The sequence below is a fragment of the Maniola hyperantus genome, chromosome 13, assembly GCF_902806685.2.
Source record: "Maniola hyperantus chromosome 13, iAphHyp1.2, whole genome shotgun sequence".
Classification (NCBI taxonomy): domain Eukaryota; kingdom Metazoa; phylum Arthropoda; class Insecta; order Lepidoptera; family Nymphalidae; genus Maniola; species Maniola hyperantus.
Window position 1 is genome coordinate 12,701,775 of NC_048548.1, and position 17,077 is coordinate 12,718,851.

At 40.4% G+C, this 17,077-nt stretch overlaps 1 protein-coding gene across 1 annotated transcript; it reads left to right on the forward strand.

The window, feature by feature from the left end:
- The first annotated feature begins 470 nt into the window (after positions 1-470).
- Positions 471-14,512, forward strand: LOC117987556 (NAD-dependent L-serine dehydrogenase). Its single transcript, XM_034974580.2, has 6 exons — positions 471-668; positions 3,950-4,132; positions 6,727-6,844; positions 9,298-9,508; positions 13,233-13,389; positions 14,338-14,512. The coding sequence occupies exons 1-6, from the start codon at positions 540-542 to the stop codon at positions 14,491-14,493; spliced, it is 954 nt and encodes a 317-aa protein (XP_034830471.1). The 5' UTR covers positions 471-539; the 3' UTR covers positions 14,494-14,512.
- The last annotated feature ends 2,565 nt before the right edge of the window (positions 14,513-17,077 follow it).

A 17,077-nucleotide genomic window follows, 5' to 3' on the forward strand; every position in this document is an offset into this window, starting at 1 on the left:
CCACTATGTATGGGAAGGTACTGGCTCCTAAGATACGGAATCTCCTAGTTTAGGAGCCAGGACTCCATTTAAGTCAAATGTACAAAATGTTGTAATAAATAAAAAATAAATATTCATTCATTCATTAATTATTCATTCGTTCATTCATTCATTCAATGGAAAATGCGATTTAAATCCGGGCCCGACAGACTACTGGCTGGGAACCGGTGGCTCTACCGCGGTTGTTTGACAGCTACAATGTCACGATCGCAATCATCTCTGATTGGTTAATGCTCCCTTACTATTGGCCACAATGCATTGTTGCAATAAGAATCGCACAAATTCAGCCAATCAGAACAATTGAGATTGTAATAATGATTGATGCAGGTTTTAGACAATCGCCCTGCCGCTCTAAGCTTGTCGTATCGTGTGTGACCTACATAACACGCAATACGCATACCCGTTGAACGACATTGGATTGGTGTTTATCACACACTACACAGTAGGCCAGTCGTAGTGCGCGGGCGCCGGTGTCAGACGTATTTATATTAGCATCCAAAATGGCGGCGCGGACGGTCAGCCGGTGTTTCACCATCACAAGGAGTTATAGTTCGAAACCGGACAAAAACATAGCTTTCCTGGGCCTTGGGAACATGGGAGGTTTCATGGCTGCCAACCTGGTCAAAAAGGTAACTTTCTTTGTGTTAACGTAAATGGTAATTCATTCAAAATACCTACCTGCTGAGTACACGTGACTTGCGGAGTAGGTTAGGTAGGTATATTGATTTTATTGATGGAAGTCGACACATTTTGTATCTTCGTTAAATAGGTAGGTACAGATTAATAAATACGTTTCAAGCCATGAAATGTCTACTGCTATATCTACTTACTAATTTACTATCATCATGATCAACTCATCGCCAGCCCACTACTGTGCACTCTCCTTTCAGAATGAGAAGAGTTTAGGCCATAGTCCGCCACGCTGCGCTGGGAAAATTGCGGATTGGTAGACTTCTCACACCTTTGAGAACATTATGGAGAACTCTCAGACTTTCTTCACGATGTCCTTTAGTAGTTATATTCAATCGCTCAAAATCACAAAATGCACGTAGGTAGCTCCTATCCCGTTTACCTGCAAGAAAAGTACCTACCTAAGAGCTGTCCGGGATCGGGAACCCTAAGCTTCCGATTTCGATTTTCAAATTTACAAAAGCCGGATTTTCAATAGTCTAAATCTACGCAGACGAAGTCAGGTTTCTAGTAATAAACTAATGAGGTCAATGCAATTAATTCTAATTTATTTAACTGTAACTGCAAACATGTTATTAACTTGTATGTGTCAAAGAAATACAATAAACCATGTTAGGTATAGAGATAGATGCAATGAACATACCTAATTGTTTTAATGGAATGGAACCACACACAGATAAGGGGTGGATGCGATAAGGTCATGATTATGATAGTGTTATTGATCTTGCATAATGTTATCATGTTATTTATGTACAAAACAGCAAATAAGCCTTTATTCAGATCTTTTGAATATTATATCAGACTAGCTGACTTCGCTCGGGAGAAGGTGACCTAGGTATATATATTTTTTTTTTCGAGGGGGGGAAATGGGATTTCTACCCACTAAAACCCCCTCGGTGGCCCTCAGCGCGTTATTGAGAGGCTCCGGGAACTCTAAAGAACGTACCTACGCCGGTGCCTCTCTAGCGCGACATCCGTTGGACACATCCTGGAGAAAGTGCAGCCACTCGCGACCTCGAAGTCGTAGCGCCAGAGACTATTGGTGACCTAGGTACCTAAGTAGTAATATAAATAGTACTACTTATCAATCGTCCTTCTATATTTGTAATAATCATCATCAACCGATAGACGTCCACTGCCATATTTGTAATAACTTTGATTAAATCAATACCTCAGTACCCTTATTATAAATGCGAAAGTATGTTTGTTTGTTGGTTTGTCCTTCAATCACGTCACAACGGAGCAACGAATCGACGTAATTTTTGCATGGGTATAGTTAAAGACCTGGAGAGTGACATAGGTTACTTTTTATCCCAGAAATTCAAAGAGTTCCCCCGAGATTTTGAAAACCTAAATTCACGCGAACGAAGCGGGCATCAGCTAGTGGAAAATGAGTCGAGATAGATAATGCATCACATGAATAAAGATAAAGCAATAGAAAGACCGAATCGGGATTAAAAATGTAAAAAAAAAACCTCCGTCAATCGAATCTATTGCTCCTACTTTCAACTTGCTGCTTTTGCGGGTGGGTTCCGCAACCAAGGAACATAAATTTAAACTAGAATAGTACTTGGTCCGTACGCCACACCCCCGAAAGTCGAAACCAAGTAAGTCTGCGGCCCAGGGGGCTCGATGCCATACTCTCCATGCCGCTCGGCACCCGCTCTCAATAAGGACGTTTCTGTGATTGACATCTTCGCCTTCCTTCCAATTTCTTGTAAATATTAACAGTTTGTATAGAAGCAGGCGTTACTTTGCTTAAGTCCATGATATACAATGAACCAAAAGCTTAATTTGCTATAATGCGCTAAAACAGGTCGAATCTTTATGGTGCAAAGACTTTGCAATTGTGCATTGTAAGGTCTACATCTCCTGAGGATTCTCCGGTGTCGGGGCGAAACGTGCGTCGAGTGTGTTTGGGATTTGTGTGGTGCTGCGTGGTGGTGGTGCGTATTGCTTGCCTGGTGGCTGCTTCTTCCTGCATGTTTAGCAGTGGGAGGGCGGGCGGTACATTTCGCATGCTGCATGTTGCACCATACAGATTCGACCTGTTTTAGCGGATTATTGCAAATTAAGCTTTTGGTTCATTAAATATTAACAGTTTGTTCTACACGTTGGCCGCCTCGCAGTACTTAACCAGCTTCCACCTAGGCGGTGGGCCGCAGACTCAGATTTTAACTTTCGACCTTCGGATTTCAGATGAAATCCCAATCGTTGAGCTATAGGGGTTTGATTATTGAAGTACAATTATACAACTCCTTCAGGTGCAATCCATGTTGCGATTTATTAGACTCAAATCTTTAAAATGACTACCAAACAGGACAGCAGTTTTGAGGCCGCCATCTTTAATCGAGGTCTTTACGTAGTGCCAGAGAATAAAAGCTGTTTTAATGATAACTTTTACACTCCCATGCCCATCTCCGCTTTGGTCGATACCGGCCTAACGGGCTAAATAAATAAGTCATCAATCAATCAGTTTCCCAGCATATACTGAACCCTAAGCTCTTTCAGCCATTTAAAGCTAGCCGTATTTAAGTTGAAATCCGTTCAATTAATGCAAAGGTTATGGTAAATTATGCAGATGGGTGCTTTTCACGTAAACGTTTAAGGTTGAAATGCCATGAAAAACACATTAAATTTGTATTATTGTATCAAAAAGAGATTTATCGGCTGTTCTGAAAACGGTAACACTCATATTTTAATGTAATAATGACAAAATAACGATTACTTTTATACGTTATATTGTTTTTAGGTATCATTTTGGTAAAAGGTTTTTAATTCTAAATTAATTGGCCCTTAATTTTACCCTGTGCCTCGGAAATCATCTTTCTTGGTCTCAACTCTCAGTTCATTGACTAAACTGACTTGATAAATAAACGAGTGCTGCGTCAGCCGCAGCCAATGGGGCTCTATTATTTACTAAGCGTCCGCTGTCCGTTCGTCCGTCTGTCCGTCTGTCTCTCTGTCAACGGGCTTTATTTCATGAACCCTAATAGGCAGAGAATTGAAATTTTCAGTGTATATTTCTATCGCCGCTATAACAGCAAATAATAAAAAAATCCAAAATGGCCGCCATGCAAATAAAAGAAAGTGTTATAATGTTGTACGATGGTACGGAACCTACGGAACCTTTCATATGCGAGTCCGACTCGGACTTGACGTTTATAAACTTAGTACCTACGTACCTAGTTTACTCACTTTGTTTCTCCTTTAATTCTAGGGCTTCAATGTCCGCGGCTACGACCCGTCAAAAGAAGCGCTGACAGCCGCTGCAAAGGATGGTGTATCCAGTGCAAGCTCAATCGCTGCAGCGGTGGATGGCGTTGACGTCGTGGTGTCTATCCTGCCCAGCAATAAGGTCGTCCTCGACGCCTACCTGGGGGATGATGGAGTTGTCAAACATGTAAGTAAACAAGCGGCTACGACCCGTCGAAAGAAGCGCTGACAGCGGCTGCAAGGGATGGCGTATCCAGTGCCAGCTCAATCGCTGCAGCGGTGGATGGCGTCTACGTCGTGGTGTCCATCCTGCCCAGCAATAACGGCAATAAGGTAGTTCTCGACGCCTATCTGGGGGATGATGGAGTTGTCAAACATGTAAGTAAACAAACCCTACTTACCTACTTAAGTACTATCGTGCAAGTAGTTACTACGTTAAATTTTATTGTTTGAAGTCATCAAACGAGTCGCAGGGAGCTACTGGATTCAGGCACCCACGTGTGGAAGGCCCACGGAAGTGCCTACAAGAGAGTCCAGCAGTGGATGTTTGTCGATTGACAATGACGATGCTGATAATGGTTGAAGACTTCTTGGCCACGAAGTCTAAACACTAGATAAGAGAGAGCGCAAGAGCGCAATATTTTTTTTTTGGAAATATTTCATCGCGAATTAAACTAAATTAACTGTCATCAGAAGAGGCAAGATATTTTTTGCGCAAAGAATCAGCCTGGATGGTTAAGTTCGTTTGCAATCAGTAATAGAAGAGACATTATAGGTAGGTACTAACATGAAATATTTTATAAGATTTTTTTTGCATTAAGACTTTGCTCTTCACGGCGAATAGAAAAGCAATGCTTAGTGCAAAATAATTAGAGCATACGGCATCTAATCGAGTGGTTTGCAAACGTGTGAAACTCAAAAAAATCCATCCACAAAAATCAGAATGTAAATAAATCGTGGCTATGTTAGCAAATGAAACAGGCCTGAGTAGGCTTCATTTTTCTTAACGCAATAAGAAATAAAATTTATTTTTACTAAAAGCAGCATAGCATTTCTACTCGTATTTTCTTCATACGAAGCCACGCTCTGTTGAAATAAAACAGAATTTCTATAGGCCTCTGATGAAAGGCTATTTTGAGCACTCCATTCCTCGGGATTTAAGTCTTGGACACATACAAAGCGAAATCGCAACGATGCGCGACAAAAGCAAAGACGTTGGTTCTGGACTGATAAACAAAGTCAGAATTTCGGCCTGCAACCAATTTCATTTTCAACAAAGATTAGTCAACTTCGCAATAGACTGACGACGTACACAAGTGACTACTGAATGACGTACACAAGTGTGTACGTCATTCAGCTGCTTCACTTTCACTTCAGTGATTTCACTTGCTTTAACGGTGAAGGAAAACATCGTAAGGAAATCTGCATTCCTGAGAGTTCTCCATGCTCAGAAGTAAGCCGTCGATGGATTGATGATGATATCTAATACTTAAATGGTTTTGCAATCATCATCATCATCATCAGCCTGTGGACGTCCACTGTTGGACATAGGCCTTCCCTAAAGAGCGCCACCACACCCGGTCCTCAGCCTTCCTCATCCAGCCACTTCCCGCCAGCCTCTTTATATCGTCGGTCCATGGTGCTGGAGGGCGTCCCACACTACGCTTGCTTAAACGCGGTCTCCACTCAAGGACTTTCCGGCTCCAACGGCCATCGCCTCTACGACAGGCATGACCTGCCCGCTGCCACTTCAGCTTGCTAATAGGTACGAGGTTTTGCAATAGGTACGAGGAACTTTTATGTAAAGCACGTCATATTGCACAGCATAACGGTGATAGCAAACGATTGCAATATTCGTATAGTATGGCCCATTCGCGCGCGCGCGCTCTCCGTAATGTGAACTGTGACTCCTTGTATGATAACTTCTAGGAGCCTTTACAGTCCCGCGTTGCGTTTATCCAAGTCCTTAAGTCGGAGACAAGGAAAACAATTTGTTTAAGCGATGTCGAGAAATATTTCACCATATGTATTATGTACCCTAAGTTTCCACTACGAGTAAATCTTTAAGTGCTTCTTTAAGTTTGTCGCTTTCGAAGAGTTTTGTTTTGACTTTAGCGGTTATTTGATGATTTTCAAAGAAGGCAAGAAGTCTCACTTGTGAACGTGAAGCTGAAAACCAATTACCTATAGTACGCGACAGGTCGAGATGGCAATCGGGCTGGGGACGCCCCACACACCCGCAGAGCCCCCGCGCTAATTCGGCGCGGGATAGCGCAGGTGACGTGCGAATGTGCGTGGCGGTCCCCCGCCTCATACCTCGATTGCCATCTCGACCTGTTGCGTACTATACAGTGTAAAGCGCAACGTACAAAGGCAGACACCAGAGTATAATGGAGTCTAGGCGCAGCGACTTCCTTGATAACAACTCATCATTATCACAACCCATCGCCAGCATACTGTTGAGAACAGGACGTCTCCGTCTCCTATCAGAATTTAGGCACTAGTCCACCACGCTGGCCAAGCACGATTGGCAGACTTCACACACTTTTGAGAATATTTATTGAGAACTGTGAAGCATGCAGGTTTCTCACGGTGTTTTCGTTTTTCGTTCAACTTAAGACTCCGAAAAAGTTGGTCGAGGTGCATGCCCGAGATTGAATTCCGGACCTTCGAGTAGACGGCCGACATCTTAACCTCTCGGCATTACAAATTTGCCAAAGTATGAACACGTTAAATCGTGCTGATAACCGTCCATAACAATTTTTTTCGTTTAATTTCTAGGCCCCCAAAGGATCTCTCCTCATAGACTCTAGTACAGTGGACCCCAACGTGCCCAAACAGATTTTCCCCGTGGCCAGCGAGAGTGGGGTCAACTTTATCGATGCACCAGTTTCAGGAGGTATTTACATCATACTTCACACTAATAAAGGCATAAGATTGTATGTGTGTGGGAGTGACTGTGTACAACGTTAGTTTTAATATACGTAAAAACTGGCCAAGTGCGAGTCAGGCTCGCGCAATGAGGGTTCCGTACTACAGTCGTGTTTTTTCGACATTTTGCACGATAATTCAAAAACTATGATGCATAAAAATAAATATAAATCTGTTTTAGAATGTACAGGCGAAGACCTTTCATATGATACCCCACTTGATATAGTCACTCACTTCGAAAGTTGAAAATACTAATTATTAGTTCATGACCATAATTTAATTTTTTTGTGTGATCTAACCCTAAATTCACGGTTTTCAGATTTTTCCCCAAATGTCAGCTATAAGATCTACCTACCTGCCAAACTTCATGATTCTAGGTCAACGGGAAGTACCCTGTAGGTTTCTTGACAGACAGACAGACAGACAGACAGGCAGACAACAAAGTGATCCTATAAGGGTTCCGTTTTTCCTTTTGAGGTACGGAACCCTGAAAACGAAACACGTGTTAAATAGTTTTACATAAAGAATATATTTACAAACTAGCTTATGCTCGCGACTTTGTCCGCGTGGACTACAAAATTTCAAAACCCTATTTCACCCCCTTAGGAGTTAAAGTTTCAAAAATCCTTTCTTAGGGGATGCCTACGTCATAATAGCTATCTGCATGCCAAATTTCAGCCCGATCGGTCCAGTAGTTTAAGCTGTGCGTTGATAGATCAGTCAGTCAGTCAGTCATTCAGTCAGTCAGTCAGTCAGTCACCTTTTCCTTTTATATATTTAGATTTTCATACAATACAATACAATAGCTTGTTGTGTTGAGTCGTTGTCCTCGAAAAACATGGTCACCCCAAGCGAGCGGCTGCGAGCGAACGGGACGGCAGGCGTCGATCGTGCGCGCTCCCGCTCGCGCGGCTCGAATCAGATGGTGCACGCGCTCATTCAACTAGGTGTTCAAACTTTCAGAATTTTAAAGTATTTTTTGGTCAAAATATAACCCGTTGAAAAAATGATTGCAATCGATTCCGTTACTGATACTGAACAAACTACTTTCCGGTTTTGCGTCCACTAAAACTAACGTTGTACATACATGTTTGTTATTCTTTCACGCAAAAACTAGTGGACGGATTTGGCTGAAATGTGGAATGGAGATAGCTTATACCCTGACTTAACACATAGGCTACTTTTTATCCCGGAAAATCTAAGAGGTCCATAGAAGATTATCTAATTCTTCATATTATTATATTCAACTAGATGGTGCTCGTGATTTCGTCTGTGTAGATTTAGTTAAACAATCCAATGGAAATCTTTAATTTTTCGAGATAAAAAGTAGTCCATGTCACTATAATAATTTAACCTCTGTCTATAATTCTGAAAGGCCGATATTACATTTGTTACGAGTAAGTAACTTACTACTTAATACAAAATTATTTTAATTTTTACATCAAGTATCTAGTTACGAGTGTAGATACTTATTTTGGAGGCTGTTTGTTAGACATCAAATTATTACCTTTATCTTTTCAAAAACTTTATGGTGTGTTTTCTACTATTTTGGCTTCTAACCGTAAAATGTTACGTATAGACTATAGGTATATAAATATAATGATGTCATGAACATTGAGTCAATAAAGTGATTCTTTTTATCACATTTGAATCCCCCGCAAACATTAAATGTTATCAAGAATATTTTTGATAAGATAAGGTACCTAGCTAGGCTCCGAGGAAATATTGAAGACCTTATTTCAATAATATGAGAGAAATTTTCGTTTTTGTATGATATTAGTAAGGGTGGTAAGTATATTTCAGAGGCAACTTTTTATTCCGAAGAACCAAAGAGCTCCCACGGGATTTTTAAAGATTCTAAGTAATAAACTCCTGATTGAACAATAATAGTGTAAAAAGTTAATGGCGTGAATAATAAAATTATAAACGTACCAGAAGTGAAATTAAATATTAATCACAACGCGCAGAGGCTTTTTGAGAGGTTTACCTTTTATAATAACCTAACTGCAATATTAACTTGATTAGGGCACAATAATTGGTATTGCAATCACTCAATCAAAAGGGCGACCTAAACACAAAAAGCATTAACTAGTCGTTAAATCTCGAGTTCGAAGGAGGCTGCTTAAATACTATCAACCAACCGCATTTATACAATCGACACAAGATGGCTTCCCCGCCACAGATCACGTGACTTCCGTTTCAAAAGAGCCTCAATAGCTCAACGGGTTAAGGAGTGTACTTAAAACCGAAAGGTCAACGGTTCAAACCCCGCCCGTTGCACTATTGTCGCACCTACTCCTAGCACAAGCTTAACGCTTAGTTCGAGAGGAAAGGGGAATTTTAGTCATTTAACATGGCTAATATTCTTTAAAAAAAAGGCGGCAACTACAAATGCGATAGCAAAATGCCAATTTTTTCCAGGTGTTATGGGAGCCCAAAATGCCACCCTAGCATTTATGGTCGGAGGCCGTAAGGAGGACTTCGACAGATCAGTGCCTATGCTTGAAGCAATGGGCGCCAAGCAGTTCCACTGCGGGGCCAGCGGCGCCGGCCAAGTCGCCAAGTTGAGCAATAACATGCTCATGGGCATAACTGGCATGGCGACTGCTGAGTGTATGAATATGGGTATTAAGTAAGTTAATTTTCACTACCGTACCTTCAAAGAAAAATGGAACCCTTTTTTTATAAAGAATATTAGCCATGTTGAATGACTAATATTCCCCTTTCCTCTCCAACTAAGCGTCAGGCTTGTGCTAGGAGTAGGTACGACAATAGTGCAACGGGCGGGGTTTGAACCGTCGACCTTTCGGTTTTCAGTCCACTCCTTTACCGGTTGAGCTATTGAGGATCGCTTATAGGATCACTTTGTTGTCTGTCCATCTTTCTGTCTGTATGTCTGTCTGTCCCTCTGTCTGTTTTTCAAGAAACCTACAGGGTACTTCCCGTTGTCTTAGAACTATGAAGTTTGGCAGGTAGGTAGGTATTATAGCAGACATTGAACCCTTTTACTTAACCCTTTGGTTTCTACACGGCATCGTACCGGAACGCTATATCGCTTGGCGGCATGGTTTGCCGGTAGGGTGGTAACTAGCTACGGCCGAAGCTTCCCACCAGACCAGACCAGAGAAAATTTAGAAATTATAAAATCCCAAATTCCCCCTGCCAGGGATCGAAACCGGGACCTCCCACTAATAAGACCACAGCGCTCACCACTGCGCCAGGGAGGTTGTCAATTCAGGCGGTGCAGTGCAAGTAGGGTTTCCAGGTCTTAAAACTTAAAAGCCGAACTGACCGGCCAGTTTATCCGGACATCTGGGTAAAAAGGCCGGACAACCTTAATTTTTAGGGTTCCGTACCTCAAAAGGAAAAACGGAACCCTTATAGGATCACTTTGTTGTCTGTCTGTCTGTCTGTCAAGAAACCTACAGGGTACTTCCTGTTGACCTAGAATCATGAAATTTGGCAGGTAGGTAGGTCTTATAGCTGGCATTAGGGGAAAAATCTGAAAACCGCGAATTTGTGGTTACATTACACAAAAAAAATTTAATTGTGGTCATAAACTAATAATAAAATTAGTATTTTCAATTTTCGAAGTAAGATAACTATATCAAGTGGGGTATCATATGAAAGGTCTTCACTTGTACATTATAAAACAGATTTTTATTTACTTTTATGCATCATAGTTTTTGAATTATCGTGCAAAATGTCGAAAAAATACGACTGTAGTACGGAACCCTCATTGTTCGAGCCTGACTCGCACTTGGCCGGTTTTTCAATAATAAATCTCATTCATGAATACTATTGCAATTTGAAATGGAAAACAAAATTAAACAAAACTCCGATGACTGAACCAGTTCTATTTTAATAATCATCATTCTTTACGTTACTTACTATTATTGCAAAATCATCAAATTGAAAAAGTCTAACAAAAGCCGGACAGGCCAGATACCGTCTAATTTGGCCGGACATGCAATCAAAAAGGCTGACTGTGTCTGGCTTTATCCGGACGCCTGGCAACGCTAGGTGCAAGACCGTGGCGTGTGAAAGTGCCTACAAGAGACCCATGTATACGGTCACAGCGGCGACCATTCAGGAGCTTACCTCCAATAAAACACTGGGAAAATTATCTTTGAGCCGCACTCACAGTAAATTTAGAACAATCTGAAAGGACGGCCACCCAGGCGTAATAAAAACCCTTCCCTCTCATTTACATATAAATATGATTGGATGCTCCCATTTCTATGTCTGGACTGGAATGTATGAAGTAACTGGACCTTTTCCTTTTTGATTAAAAGATTTGTAAGACACAATGTGCGAGATGATTTTTCTATTGAAATACCCAAGTAAGCACTCGTGACATAAAAGGTTTACAACACAGTTTTCAGGTTTGTGGATAGAACGGAAATTTGGTATGAATCTTAAATAAATAAAAGGAAAAGGTGACTGACTGACCGACTGATCTATCAACGCACAGCTCAAACTACTGGACGGACCGGGCTGAAATTTGGCATGCAGATAGCTATTATGACATCCGCTAAGAAAGGATTTTAGAAAATTCAACCCCTAATGGGGTTTGAAATTTGTGTAGTTCACGCGGACGAAGTCGCGAGCATAAGCTAGTTCAGTTATAAGAGAAAATATTATTAAGCAAAGGAAGTTTGGTATAGGTGTGCATAATGTAGATAAAGTAGTATGCATTCTAAAAAAAAAACAAATTAAAAAAAACATAGGCAAAATGAGAACCTCCTCCTTTTTTTGGAGTCGGTTAAAATGCATAACTTCTCTTAATTAGCTTAAAGTCTTATGGCTAGAAAAAAACATATACAAAATCCTATCTTACCATCTAAAAAACCGGTCAAATGCGAGTCAGACTCGCGCACCGAGGGTTCCGTACTCAGGTATTTTTTTTCGACATTTTGCAAAATAAATCAATAACTGTTATGCATAAAAATAAATAATAATACTTAATCTGTTTTAGAATATACAGGTAAAACCCTTTCATATGATACCCCACTTGATATTATTATCTTAATTTTAAAATTGAAAATACTAATTATTGGTTCATTAACACATTTTGTTTTTTTGTGTGATGTAACCAAACATCTGCGGTTTTCAGATTTATTCCTTTACTTTTGCTATAAGACCTACCTACCTAACAAATTCATGATTCTAGGTCAACGGAAAGTACCCTATAGGTTTTCTTGACAGACCTATAAGGGTACCTTTTTTTTCCTTTTGAGGTACGAAATCCTAAAAAACTTCTCATGCCTGAGTATGTGCCCTACATAATATGCTACTTTCCTCATCTTGAAGAATTAGCTAATAGTCCCCAAACTTTTCAACAGAAACAGAACCTAGAACTTTTTGTTACATTGAGATTTTTTTGTCATCACAGCGCCGGAAAAGCTATTTTTCTGATCTTATAAACTACTCAAACTTTTCAACAGAAACAGAACCTAAAACTTTTCGTTACATAGACATTTTTTTGGTCTCCACGGCACCAGAATGTCGTCTAAATTCGCATCGTCTCCTTCATAGCTTCTCATTATTTTTAATTCCTCCATCAGAGGCTGAGATGAGACAGGAAATACAGTCACGTAGAGCCATAACAAGAGGACTTTGTAAGGGCTGTCACGAACTCATTATTGGAAACTTGCACTAGGATTAAATTGTACTAAAAGTCACGCCGGTTTTCCAATTTCTATGTATTATGCTATCGCACTTTTACTTCTATGTGAAAGGCTTAAGCAGTGGTCCGCGCCGGCGAGAAAACGACTAACTATCGGCGATTTTCTCTCTCACACTTCAGCTTCACCGCAACCCGTTGAGCTATGTCGGTTACTCTAGTTCTCCCACGGATCTCCTCATTTCTGATTTGATCACGTAGAAGATCTCCAAGCATTGCTCTCTCCATCGCCCGCTGAATGAATCCATAAAATGCTATAATTTTTACTGTTCCGTAGTTTCCGTATCACTTCGTTAATCACTTCGTGGTATATCTGTCTATCGTGTCTGTCAAGAAATGGGAATCAAAACCTGTAGGATATTTCTCGTTAACCTAGAATCATGAGAGTTGGCAGGTAGGTAGGTCAAGTAGTACAAGTGAAAGAAATCCGAAAACCATTAATTTGTGGTTACATGATATCTTGATACATCAAAAAAATGTGCAGCAGCAGCAGGGTCTTTGACCCAGGCCAAGAATAATTAGTTTACTTAAATCACATGTAGATGGCGCTGTCCGTTATTAGCTTGCAATGTTGCATTGCACATAAAAGTGATACATTTTGTACGATGGTACGGAACCTTCCCCTTGGGAGTCCATATCGCACTTAACCGGTTTGTCTTCATTGTTTCAGAATGGGTCTAGACCCTAAAGTTCTCCTAGATGTACTGAACAACTCTTCAGCGCGGTCCTGGTCCACAGAGGTATACTGCCCCGTCCCTGGACTGGTACCCACTGCGCCTTCTAGCAGAGACTACGAAAATGGTTTCAAGAACGAACTTATGGTTAAGGTATGATTTTAACTCCTTTTTTCTTAGCTTTTCTCTCTCTGTATAAAAAATTCAAACTCCTGACTGTCTGGACTGACTGACTGACTTATATGTCAACGCACAGCCTAAACTGCTGGTCCTAGAGACATGAAATTTGGAGGGTGTGTTCTTTGTAAAGAGTAGGTGTCCACTATGAAAGGATTGTTTGAAATTCCAGCCCTCAGGGGGGAAATGGGGGATGGAAAATTGTATGAAAGTCTATCATTTTTAAAGTTACATCGATGAAAATTGGTATTCAGGCTTTCAGTTAAAAATAAAAATACGTATTTAATGATTTTTGAAAATTCTACTGCTAAGGGGGTTAAATAGGGGAAGTTTGTATAAAAGTCCGTCATTTCTCAAGTTATTTCCATGAAAATTGATATTTGGCGTTTCGGTTACAAAAGAAAAAAATACGTAGGAACCTATTTCAGGATTTTTGAAAATTCTACTCCCACGCTGATTTTCTAAACTCCCCCCGAGCGAAGCCGGGGCGGGTCAGCTAGTAGGATATATGCGTGCGTGCGACCCTGAAAACTGAGAATGGTGATGTTATTTTCAGTAGATAGGTAGGTTACAATCATCATCATCATCGAGTCATCACCAGCTCACTATAAGTACGCGACAGGTCGAGATGGCAATCGGGGAGGGAACGCCCCGCACACCTGCACGTCACCCGCACTCGCCGCACCGGGCTAGCGCGGGGGCTGTGCGGGTGAGCGAGGCATTCCCTCCCCGATTGCCATCTCAACTTGTCATCATCACGGACGACATCAGACGAGTCGCAGAGAGCCGCTGGATTCAGGCGGCGTAAGACCCTGGCGTGTGGAAGTCCCAACAAGAGTCCTATGTCCAGCAGTGGACCTCAATCGGTTGATGATGATGATGATGAAATACAATAATACCTAACCTAATGTGAAATATTTTCAGGATTTGGAACTAGCAAGCTGTATGGCACTTGGGATCCGCTCACCCATCCCTCTAGGAGCTGTGGCAACGCAGCTTTACCGCATCGTGCAGTCCCGCGGCTACGGACAGAAGGACTTCTCATTCGTATATCAGCTGTTGAAGAATGAGAAGAAGTAGAATAAAATATTAAATCATTTTCTTGAGTTTTATTTTAATTCAGATATTCCTAACAACGTGTATATAGTTTTGATAAAATTAGTCACATCAAATACCTAGTCACAAAGAAATAAAATAAAAATAGTATTACAAAATATATCAAAAATTAAAATAAAATTAAAAAAATTCTAAAAGGTAATCATCAATCGAGTAATATGTCTTTTCGAAAAGTAGTTTTATCAATTTTGTCTTAAATAAAGCAAGTTCTCTCGTCTCAATTATATATCTGGGCAAGTAATTATACAAGAGTGACCCAGTGGAGAAAAAACTTTTGGAGAAATGAGCGGTTCTACTAGCATAATTACAATTTTCTGGTTTTATTTTTATATCCAAGGTTTAATTAAACCTATTGATACATAAATGGCTCCTCTATTTTTTAAAGATGAAATTATTACCAAGAAAATAATAGAATATTACCAAGAAAACTCAAAAGTAAACTCTTTTGCTTAGTTTTAATACTAAAAATTGTTTTTTGTTTCATAATATTTTCACTTACTTAGATTTAATAGATCTATTACAGCTCATAAACTTTGTTTTCAGAACCGCATTTTTCTCTTCTTTGTCTTGAAATCATTTTTGATCAATAATATTTTCTTTACTTGAATAAAAACACTCAGCAAAATAAAACAGTACAATAAAATCTCATAAAAATGCCGCGTCCAATTCTATAGCGCAATCTAAAAGAAAACTATTTCATAGCAATCACAAAAGGCCCACATTCCTACAAAACCATAAAAATATCCGTGACAATGCCGACATGATGGCGAATTTTTTTTAATTTCCCTGGGTTTAGGCGGCAAAAATGCGAACCTAAGGCTAAATGCAGATGACTGATTTTTGTCTTAAACCGATTTTTATGTGACAACGGTGACCAGCAGCGTCTGATTTTACGCTGTCTATTTTAGATGCCAAATATGACACATGACGTGTATTTCAATTCCGTGAATCATGAGCCTGGTAACGGGAGGATGAGGGTTCGATGACTTCGATCCCGGGCACGCACCATCTAAATTTTCTATATCGTTTAATTAAATAGGCCTTTTGTCTACCAAAGCGGAGACGGGTAGTGGATACATCTATAGCTGTAAGATTTTTTCAGACCGACAAAAGTCGACCGTCTGTGAGAGGCGGTTTTGGGGGTTTTGCCGTGAAAAAAATCGAAAAAGGACAATAGGAGGGCTGGTTTGTGTCATGATCATATTTTTCTCCTCACAAAGGACTTCTTACGTTAATGTGACTGGATAATAAATGAAAGTCAGGCACATGTTGGGTTGCGTTTAAAAGGGTTCTTTAGTTAAATAAAGAAGCCTTACCTCTATCAAGGGAAACTTTATAAGGTACAATAATTACTTCATAGGTATAGGTACCTAAGGCCTGAGGCAGGAGGTCTCTATCAGGGGAAACTTTATAAGGTACAATAATTAGTTTAATAGGTACAGTCTACCTACTATCGAAACTTTAGAGTTAAGATGAATTTGGAATTTCGTTTCAGTATTGAAGATTTCATCGTTGGCACAGCTATGAAAACCCTTTATCGCTGGGAAATACGTTTACGCATCCCCCCCAACTTGGTTTTAATAACAAGATGACAAATAAATCCTCAATAGCTCAACCGGTGTAGGAGTGGACTGAAATCCGAAAGGTTGACAGTTCAAACATCGCCCGTTGCACTATTGTCGTACCTACTCGTAGCACAATCTTGACGCTTAGTTGGAGAAGAAAGGGAAATATTAGTCATTTAACATGGCTAATATTCTTTTTACAAAAAAGTTCAACATGACTGCCTTGCAAATTAAAAAAATTGAAAGTAAGTACATAGTGGTATATCTTGTTCGACAGTACCTACGGAACCCTTCGTTTGCGAGTCCGCTCGCACTTGACCGGTTTTGGTTTTTTTTCGGTCGTGTGAGCGTTTTGGGGTGCATTCAGCCGTTTTAAAAGTCATGCTCTGCCCATTTTGGCGGCGGCTTGTAATTATCGCTCGGTAAAGCTTTGTTTTACGAGGACGTGATTTGTCAAAGGTCGTTCTTTAAATTTTCAGCGTGGTTAGAGACCATTAACATTCCGTTGTACCTACTGAAGATTTTTTTCATATTTTTATAGGGTAAAAAAGCCTACATTATAATTTACAACGACATACGGTAAAGTACCGTTTTTAGGAGGGGAAAATCCTCATGGACATAGTACCGGACTCCTACCGACTAAAAACCCCTCCTTTCTCTAAGCAGTAATGTTCCCGCCTTGTTGGCCTACCATTACTGCCGCGGACTAACTCAACTTCCTCCTCTTTCGTCTTTCTCCTTACTTTCCATTATACCTTCCATGTATTTCTGAACTATCTGCCACTTCTTTTTCTCTTCCAGCATTGTGCCTATGAGGCTCTCCACTCCAAACTCTCCTCCCAGCTCGGCTACGACATTCCTTCTTTCTTCCTGAAACTGAGGACAACGGGAACAGTGTATGTTCTGCATCGTCTATCGGTTCTATGCAGTACATACACTTACTGCTGTCTCTTTTTTTATGCGCTCTGTATACTGCATAAACA